This window comes from Phalacrocorax aristotelis, chromosome 1, assembly GCF_949628215.1.
Source record: "Phalacrocorax aristotelis chromosome 1, bGulAri2.1, whole genome shotgun sequence".
Classification (NCBI taxonomy): domain Eukaryota; kingdom Metazoa; phylum Chordata; class Aves; order Suliformes; family Phalacrocoracidae; genus Phalacrocorax; species Phalacrocorax aristotelis.
Genome location: NC_134276.1, coordinates 178,214,503 through 178,224,884, shown reverse-complemented (window position 1 = coordinate 178,224,884; position 10,382 = coordinate 178,214,503). Strand labels below are relative to the sequence as shown.

The following is a 10,382-nucleotide window of genomic DNA, read 5'->3' as shown; positions in this document are numbered from 1 at the left end:
GGGGCAACCCGCTTCCCCGTGGCCGGGCACCAACCGGTCTGGCAGAGAGATGCCTGCGGGGGATTGAAAATGAACGAAAAGACCAAGGAAAAAGCGTGGAGCCTGTGGTAAAAAGAAATAAACCCGCCATTTTCTCCTCTTTTCTGGCGGCGCAGCGGGAAGCTGACAACCCGCCGCCATTGCCCGGGGAAGCGTCCGTGCGGCGGGGGCGGGGCTCTTCTGCCTCGCCCCGCCCTCCCCGCGGACGGAGCCCCGCCCCCCAGCTGTGCCCGGCCGTTCCGCTCGTCGCCATCGCGCCTTTCCCTGCCCCGGGTGGGGGCGTCCCCGTCCGAGTGCGCCTGCGCCGCCCGCCCGGCGGGGCTGACGGGGCTTGTTGTGGAGCGGCGGGGGAGCACGTGAAGGGCGTAACGTCATCATAAACACTCGTAGGCAACATGGCGGCACCTCCGAGCGGCAAGGTAACGGGGGCGGGCCGGGCCGGGCCCGTCTCGGGCCCGCGGGGGCGGCGGTGGCTGCCGTCCTCTCCCCTGGGGCACCGCGTCGTGGCCGGCGCTGGGGTCTCCCCGTTGGCGGGAGCCGCGGGAAGGGACGGCCGGGCCCCTGCGTGGCCGGGCGGGGACCTTTCGTCCCCGCAGTTTCGGGATACCCTCACGGGACGGCGGGGCCCGGGCCTGCCTCTGCGGTCACAGGCCCTCCCATCCTCGGGCGGGCCTGGCGGTGCGGGGGGCCGCGGGCCCTCCCCGCAGGTCGTGGCCGGCAGGGGGGGTGGGGGGACACGGGACGGGACACGGGCCCTGGCCGGGCGGGTGCAGCGGCCGGTGCCGGTGCAGGCAGAGGCCGCTCTCTGCCGGAGGCGAGCAGCCGGGGGCCGGGGCTTGGCCTCCGCGGCGCAGGCTCTGGGGCTGAGCTGGAGCTTGTCCCGTCTACGTGGCCGCCTGTCCCCGAGGTGCTCGTTAGACGTCACTGGCCTTTCCCTGGCCTGCGCGCTGGGAGCGCCGGTGCCTACCCCGGCTGGACCCGATGGCAGTCGGGTAATCGGGTAATGTAAAGATTTTTACATGCCGCCGATGCTTGCCGAGTGTTCTTCAAGGCACCAGGAGAACTTGACAAGGATTCCGAGGTCCGTCCTGGTTTGAGGTCACAGGAGGGAAGGTGTTGGCAACCACCTCTGCCTCCCTTCTTCCCCCCCAATGGCTCCAAATTGCGTCCCTATGGTTTTACTGTAGAAACATTTTTATTCTGTGACTCTGTCTTCTAAAAGTTACTTTGCAATGCCGGGCTCCTGAGCACGTGGCTCCTTTATCTAGGATTTAAAATCTGAGTGTAGTAGCCAGGGTTAGAGCATTATCGTCTTCAGCTTCACTTTCCCAGCATATGGCAGCAAATTATTGTTTCAGCTCATGCTGATCTCGGCATAAGAGAACGTACATAATTAGCCATGTTTGTGCTTCTCAGAGGGTGCTGAGGAGTGTGTTTAGCTGGCAGGAAAATGCAGTAGAGATCTCACTTGTGCCAGTTTACCATATCCATTTCAACCAGAACTGGTGGAGCAGGCGGTTTGTTTAGTTGGAGTTGTTGCAACTTAAAGTTCTTTACTGCTTTTAGGTGCTGTAAACGTAAAGGTAGCCATACTGTCCTTCCAACTATCTAGCTATGCACATCCAGTTTTCATGTATACAGAGAAAGGTTACTCTTTCGATTTTGCCCACTTTAAGCTCAGTCCAGCAGTTTATCAGGTGATGGTAAATATTTTTATTTTGCAGTGTTTTTTTCTTCCCCACGTAGGATTTTATCAGAATCTTCTTCAGGAAGTTTTTCCTGAAAGCAGCTATATTATCATACTGATATGAGAGGCTAAAACTATTGTGGATTAGTTGTTTGTAAATTTGTTTTGTATTCATTTTTCCTTAAAAAAAAAAAGTCTGTTTGCTTGAGACTAAATCTGTAAGACCTTGCAAAACTCCATTTCAGTTATACCACGTCCACAATACTAACGCAACCTGTTAACGCAACTTCTAATTCAGTAACGTTCATTGCCATGTCACTATTGATGCAGAGAAGAAAACGACAGTTGCGTTTTCCCAAACATCATGAGGTGATTGGGCTGGTTTGAGGTTTCACTGCTCTCAGTAGGAGCAGTTCTGTCATTCTCTGGATCTTCCCACCTGTGTGTTGCACTTCTGCTTGCTTGGATGCTGTACTCATTTGATCTCTGATTTGATTAGCAAGGTGAAATAATACAAAGAGTGTGTATGCTTATTTTTGGCTGTGTTAGCTTTCGACTGGTTTAGGGAGTGTGTTGGATCCCAAATTGTTCCTTTGGGTGGCAGCAGGATTTTAGAAGGCCTCCCAAACTAGTGAAACTTCACTCCAGGTGGAATAAACCACTGTGGAGTTTGTATAGACCCAACATTCTCACTTAAGACATTTTGTACTTAGGTGTGTTTCTAAGCTATCAGTGTCCTAAATTAATTATGCTTTTCTCCTTGGCTGAGCAGTGTTGTAATGAAGTGTTTCAGGTAGTAAATTTCTGAAAGAGTAGTAGACATTAGCTTGTGGGGTGCTTTAGTCTCATTTGGCAGATCTTATCACATGAAAGTAATGCATTTTCATGCATATGTTCTTTTCTGCAAGATACTACACAAAGTAATTCCCATGGATTACATATGGCAATATATTAAGCAGCTGTGATAGCCTGCATTGTCTCAGCTTTCATGAAATCTTGTTTCAGCAAACCATATAAGGTTGTGGTTTCTATTACATTTTTACCCTGTTGGCCTTCTCCCCTTCTCTATCACATTTTTTTTAATTTCCCAGACGTCATTAATATCAGAGTTGTGAATCCACTGATATTTCATACTGTCTCTGGTTTCTGCTCCATACACTAGTGGAATATGAATTATAAATTTGGTTACTTCAGGTAACTGTAGGTACTGCTGTACTTGGATTTTTGTCCTATTTGTTTTTTCTTACTGTTTCATATTTCAGAGGGTTCTTTTCAGTGTTTTTCTCTATACAGTTAACTCGGTTCCAGAAAACTGAAGTTAATGCTGTTGAGTTCTGACTCATTCCTTATTAATGGCATCTGCACTAGAGCAGTGTAAGCTTCAGGTTTTTTGCCCTTTCTTAGAGTTGTCAGTTACTGCAACTAACTTGGCAGTAATATCTTTTGTTTTCAGTGCTTTTGACTTTATGCATGAAAGCAGGTATATTTTCTTTCTTTTTGTTTCTTAGCAAATAGCAGTTTTCCTTATTTCAGAGAACCCACTCTAGACTCACTCTTATAGCAGAAAACCATGTTAGAAAATGAGGTCAAAAGTTACATGTGTGGGGAAGTACAAACTTCAGTTTTGGTCTGTTGGCATATAGGCTGTTATTACATCTGGTCTAAAGACAGTAACGATTTTTGTTTTATGTTCTTGGAGTTCAGAGTATCGGTGGCACATGGGCTGTCAGATCTTTCTCAAGTTACCAGTTGGCACGTGGGCTGTCAGAGAAGTTATTTTTCACTTGCCTGTGCCCTTGCTCTTGAAGTTAAAGCTTCAGAGCTTTGATAGGCTGAACATCTGAGCTTCAGGTCTAAGCTCAGATGTTTGGCCAGTTCAACAACTACCGGTGTTCAAGTAGTGCTGTAGTTACTACTAAACAATGTTGTAAATGCTGTAGTGTTGGGGGTGGGGGTGTTTGTTGTTGAGGTTTTTTTTTTAATTTTATTTTATAGCCAGGACCAGCAAAGAGGTTTAAAATATGGTCTGTTACAGTGAGCTTTGCAACCTTCAGGTAGTTTGTTGGCACAGATATAGTGGATTATTTTAGATGTATATATATTTGGTGGTGTAGGCAGTGTCTTCCTGCACCTTCTACTAGTTATATTTGGGGGTGCAGAGACTTCTACACTGTACATTGTTGTGCCATTTTATTAAGCACCTGATTTAAAATCTTCATGGTAACTTTTTCAGCCTTTATCGTTTACTATATACAAAATCATAATCCTTTGTGAATATTTTGTAATTCACAGGTTTTCTTTGTGAACAGAAGCCTTTACCTGCCTTTGCCTCTTTCAAATTTAGTTAAGGTTTATTATGCCTGAATGTAAAGCAGTTCACTGATAATTCTGAAATTTCTGTATATTCTTTCTGTTTTCCCTTCGTTAAGGATTTCTCTTGCAGAAGCATTCACAGTAGAAATAGTGTGTTACCACCCCAAGCTGACTCTCGGTGCCCTGAATAGACTTGTATTTTCATTGGTATCCCACTATTGTCGCATAAGTAGCAGAAATGCTTTGTGGTTTTCAAGAAATCTTCAGTGCACCTGAGACAGAACTTGGAAAACTTACTGTATTCAAGCAGGAAACCTTTCTTAATGTGGTTCCCGGTGCTGTGAGCTTTCTCATATTTGTCACAATATGAACAGTATTTGTGGGATATTTTTTCCCCTGCTCAGAAACTTGGTGTTTTTAAGACTTTTTTTACTCTCTTGTAAGACAAGCAGGGCATGAAAGGTTACTGTCTTAAGAAAAAGATTGAGCCATAGGCTCAGTAAATGAGTCACAAAGGAATGGCTTTATATTTTTCTTGCAATTCAAATGCTGGGAGTTGTGGGATGTCTGTTGTGGAGCAGTAGATCATGTTGGTCAAGTAACATTAGCTTCATGCTTTGCAGAGCACCCAAATATGCTGCTCTCTGGTCATTGAAAGCAGACTGTTGATGCAGTAGGTACTTTGACATGCCCAGAGGCAGTTTAGCAGTGCATATGTGAATAAACTCTGGGGAGACCTCAGCTATTCCAAAGAGGGAGATGGAAATTAAAGCATCATAATGCACATTTTAAAATTGAGTTATATTTCTTCTAACTTAAAGCACAATTCTAAACTAAGGTACTTTATTTTGTGGATGTAAGTTCTCTCAGGACAACCATTGCCTAAATTGAATTTATTTTATTGGCCTGTAGGTGTTTCCTTACTGTGTTGCCTCTTTTGTTCTGTTTACCTTCTGTCAGAATCTGAAAACAAGATGCTGTGCAGCTGCTATATCTGTTGTTAATGTTTGTGGACAGAAAAATTTTTCCTTAATTTGTAGTCTGTGGAGCATTCAGACTTTCTTACTTGGTCACTTTCTCATGAGCTGCCTGCTTGCAGCCTAAGCTGTTGAATCCATAGTGAGGTCCTTTACCTGAATCTCTAATGTGACACAAAAATGAAGTAACTGCTATTGGGAAGCTGTTAAAATCAGGATTTGCACAGTGCCGTAGTTACTTAATGATCCCAGAGCAGTGGCTGATTCACTGTGTAAGTGCTGCAAGCTGCGTTTATCATGAGAAACTGGATGGCTTCTTGGCAGAGTGATGCTGGCCCTGAGGTGTGCTCTCTGGCAGAAGAGGAGAGTGAGTTGGGTAAGAACATGGGGAGAGAGTATGAAGTGTGTGAAAGATGGGACTGTCTAACTAGCTGGAAGAGTTGCAGTGCTTCTCCATTCTTTCCAATGTCCTGCATTTGGCAGGTTTTTGGTGTGTGATGGAGGTAGGAGCAAGAGTATAAGGTATGAATGATCAGTGCACATGACATCAGCTAGTACTTAGGTGCCCAGCACAGGTCGGGTGGGAAATATATGGGTGAGGAGGGCAGGACCATCCTATTCCATGGTAGCCCCAGATTCTAGCTCTCCTATTTTGTTGCCTACACCTCATTGTCTTTGGGTGTAGCGTTGTCACCCTTCACTAGCTGGTAGCACAGGGCTGTAAATTGCCACTAAATGGCAAGCATTTAATTACAAAACCTTGCTTGTGTTGTGGCACGTATTGTAATTGTTGCTGTTATGTTGAAGGCTGCCTGCTCGCACATGTCCCTGGCAATAAAAAGATACAAACGTTGCCGGTTGACTGCTTGTTGTAAACAGCATGATAAGCTGGAGATATGAATTGTCCATGCTCTGTCCTTACAGTATTAAGAATGATACCAATCAGAAAATGTTATTAGGATAACAGTGGGACTTCAGAAAGTTATTTTCTGCTGGACATGGACTATAAATACTTGAACAGTTTTCCAGAACCTTAACTATCATATGCATGGTATGTAAACTGAGCCTACATCCTGCTGCTTTCCTGTGGTGGGTTGCTGGTTTTTTTTTTCTTTTTTTTCTTTTTAATGGGAGGTGCTATTCCTTTGTGCAGCTTCCCTGAATTTTGTGCTGTGGTTCCCAGTTTTCACAGACCCTCTGTCAGTATATGAGATGGAATAGCTGCAGTCTCTGTGTGGTACTGAGCTTTTAATGCCTGATTAGAATGAACTCTGAATTCGCCTTTAACTTCTGTAGCACCTATGGGGGAAAAAAAACCAGGTCAAGGTGGCTTAGCAGCATTTGGAAACTCTTGCATCAATTTTTAGGTTTTGGGAGGATTCTGAATCAAATAGGCAATGGAACTAGTTTTTATTCTCTAGAACTGGAAATATAAATGTGGTGTAAGTCATGCTTGCAGTCTGCAAGCATGGACTTGCTTGATAAGCAGGAAAGACCTATGAACATAAACTTCTCAGGTACATATTAGTTCAAACTTGAAATTTTGAGATTATTAAAAAGTAATACTTAAATTATACAAACTTTTTTCCCTACTTTTTCATCATTTCTTTATAGAAAAAAGTTACCAATTCAGTCCTTTTACAGTGATAAGTTTCCTTAGAGAGTCATGCTTATGATGTGAAGCATTTGAGAAACTGAAGGGTACCGTAGATAGATAAATCTGGAAACTGTTTTGCATAGAAGTAGCTTTAAGTTAGTAAGATGTCTGAAAACCTTTGAGTAATTCTGATACATGTACAACTACAAGACAGAATGAAAATTTGTTGGAAATTGAGTAATTTTCAAAGTTGTTTAGCTCCTGTCACATTGCATCTTCCTTTGCTTTGGTTGTGTTGATGTGTGCTTTTGACAAACACTGTTCTGTTGTTTTTTCATTTGTGTCTTGTTCTGGGACAAGCAGGGTCTGAGTGTCATGTATGTAATAACATCTAAACCTGAGGAATGTGCATCTCTGGACAGTTCAACAGATGTTTGCACATAGGTTTAGAAGAAAACAAAACTACCATTGTTTAAATCTGTAGTTAGGCCTGTCATGGCCGGGCAACTTTCTGGCCTCAAGCAGCTAAGCAGCACATGCTGTTTTTCTTCCCTGGGGTTCTGTTTCCATGACCAGTTGGTTGACTGTGCAGAGCACAGGTTTCTTACTGGGTGGATAGGTTGAAGGGCTGTAATGTTGGGGTGAGGAATACCTTTGGGTTTTGATAAAAATCCTCAGGACATGTCACCTTATCTAGTCACCTGTGGTGTGCGCTTATTAACATGAACTTGTCTTTTCATGATGGGCTTATTAATATTGTGTAGGCTCTAATCATATGAAAAGAAAGATTGAGCTTGACTCCACCTACTTCTCACCTTAGAAAATGAGACCATGATGAAATATGTAAAATAATGAATAGTACAAAAACAAGGTAAGCCAGTAGCTTGCTTTTTGGTCTTGTGTATTACAAGAATCATAATCAACTAACAGAACAGATGATTTTCTTAAAACTCTTGAATTCTTTCACATGGTGGATAATGAGGCCTTCCTAGATCACACGTCTCTGTCATTGAAGTAAAAAAGTTATCAGGCTTTAAAGGAGATCGGGTTGCTTTCCTATGCAGGGGGTGTTGACAGGTAATACTGATGCAGGTTTTGGTTGGGTTTGGGGGGTTATATTTACTTTAACTGCTAATGCGGGAGCAACGGGCTCATTATCCTGCCCTGCTCAGATCTAGTTCCTTCTACTGTCTCCATATATACCAGGATCTTACCACACAGATTCTGCATGTACACCTTACACAAGTCCTTGGTATTTTAATGATGCTTCTGACTGCCCTCCAACATTTGTTCTCTGTTCTCCCACATCTTATTTCAAGATACTCATCTTACATGTTCTGCAGTAACCTGCTGTTTAGGCAAGCAGCAGTGTTTGCCGCTATTGCCTGTTTTGAAATGTCTGTTTTCCTGGCTGCTCAAGAGGTCCATGTCTGATGGACCAGACGTTTGCCTTGACTGTGGAAGTACTGAGCAAATACCTTTGTGGTCCACATGGTGTGTGGGGTTGAGCTACGCAGCGCTATAGCAGTTGTCTGCCAATGGATGTTTTTTTATTAAAATCTAACTATTGGTGTACTATCTTTCAACATGATACTCTATTTAGTACTTATTACTTGTCTGTGTCATTTAATGTAACTTTCCCTCTTTGAATTGACTGATAGCTTGCCAGTGCTGTAATACCAGAAAACGAAAATATACCAAAACCTACATTTTACCGTAAGGTGTTATAAGAATACTTAGCAGTATTCTTGAATTTTCAGCATGCTAAGAATATTGCATGAAATACAGCCACCCGGTGTAGCTAATCTTCAGGTGCTACCACTATAAAATCAGATTCTCAAAATCAGCTTATTCAAATTCAGTTATATAGTTACATTACCAAGTACCACTAAACAGAACAGCTCGATATTTCAGATTATTCAGAGATGTAACTTCCAAACTGTTTTGCAGTGGGATAAGCTGTTAAAGCACTTCTTAGATAACCTTTTGTAAGATGAATGCCATGTCTGTCTTCGCATTAGTTAGATTTTGCGTCTTCTAGATTCCCATCTATGTGTGACTCAACTTTTTTATTCAATGATATAATGGAATTTAAAAAGTGTAATTGTTCTATATGAAATACTTGATAACAGTTGGAAAAAATAAATACAAGATTGCACCTGCTATTGGGTAAGAATAAATCCCAGTAGCTTGGCCCTCTGGCTTTTCAAACCTAGAGAAATTTTTCTCTTGAGTAACAGTGGGAGGGAAATAAGCTGCAGTGTGAGAAGTCGTCTGTTTTACAGATACCCTCCAAACTTCTGAGCGTGTTCTTGCTCCTTCAGTTTTATCACCTGTTTTGGTGGAGCATGGAGTAGGGAGCTGGATCTGTTATGCAGAGCAATGCAGAATTTATCAGTTGCATGACAACTATAGCTTTGGGAACATATTTTCTTTTCCCATGAAAAGAAATGTTTGTCCTTCTGAGAGATTAATGGATGGAAAATAATAAAAGCAATTACTAGATTGGGTACCTTCTGGAGTGAGAAAGGTATACTTTGATACTAACATGATTGGCAGAAGTGTGTGTCTGCCAGTATAACTCTGACACAAGTAGGTGTGCTTTTTTTCTGGAACAGCTGTCCCAGCGATTGACCACTTTGGTCCATACTTCTGACTAGTTACGGTGATAGATCAGGTCCAAATACCTGGAAGGTAAAATCTAAATAAATTCCAAAGTTGGCTTATTTAAACAGGGACTGAATTTAAAACCAGGTATTTGGTAGAAATAGAGGGAGGAACTCTTTTGATAGAAAAGAGAAAAAGCTGTAGTAGAGGAAAGAAGGCTTCCAATATTTGAAAGGCCAACTTGTTGTTAATCCTTTAAGAGGGAGATTATACTAAGTGACCTCTAGAGGCCTCTTCCAAGTGATATTTCGGTGATTGAACAGAACACTTCAGAAATTTCTTGCTTGCATAAAGTGAAGTTTCAGTAAATCAACATCAGAAAGGACGGTGTTAACTGAATTCTATTGCTATTTTTAAGCTCTGTATTCTTGTCTGGCTAGTTAAGCTTACACACCTAAACTTTTAGTTTACTGGCGTGACTGCAAATGTGATGATTTTAAAAATCTGACAAATGAGTAAGTTGAGAAACAGAGATGCTGATATTTTAGTGCCAAAGAAATACATCTGTCTCTGATTAGTTAAGAAATATTAGGTTTTACCTTCAAAAATATGTATTTCTCAAGGCAGTGTTTGCAGCTTGGTTTGAAAATTAACATGGTTATAAAAAATTACTGTTACTGTTTGATGTATTTCACTTCCACAGAATTGAAGCTTGGAATGTTAGGGACTTTTCACTCTTGTTTTAGAGTTGTTTAAAACAGAACCTGTTTACATTGTTTATAGTGCTTTTAAGAGTATGTGTAGCATGTAGCTATGAAGAGCCTGCTGAATTTTGACAGACAAGAATTCTCTGAATTTCTTTTTTTAAGAGCATGATCAGAATACTGTGAAGAGTTCTGTAAATGCTTAAATGCAGAAGTTATGTGGGCAGTGTGTACTCCTACAAGCCTCTCTTATCTGACTCACATATTCTACCTTTGAAATGTAACCTTTGCTGTTCACACCGAATGTAGGGTTGGACCATTTGCATCTAAGGCTGCAATTTTTTATTTCTGTAGAGTTCATCTTTTGTACACTAGACTGTCCATTTCTAATTTAAATTAAGGTTATAATTTCAACATGCATAAATGGCAAGTGGGGGAAAGGCAGACTATGTAAGAAA

General features: G+C 42.2%; 1 protein-coding gene across 4 annotated transcripts in view; it reads left to right on the top strand.

Moving 5' to 3' along the window:
• The first annotated feature begins 261 nt into the window (after nt 1-261).
• TBC1D15 (TBC1 domain family member 15) overlaps nt 262-10,382 on the top strand; it is a 33,889-nt gene continuing 23,768 nt past the window's right edge. Inside the window, exon 1 of one of the 4 annotated variants that reach the window (XM_075080792.1) lies at nt 262-458. In XM_075080792.1, coding sequence (XP_074936893.1) covers nt 435-458 — 24 coding nt within the window. In that variant the 5' untranslated portion in view covers nt 262-434. Of the gene's footprint in view, nt 459-766; nt 1,121-10,382 lie in introns of those variants that run through there. The other 3 variants (XM_075080791.1, XM_075080793.1, XM_075080795.1) reach the window with 3 other exon arrangements.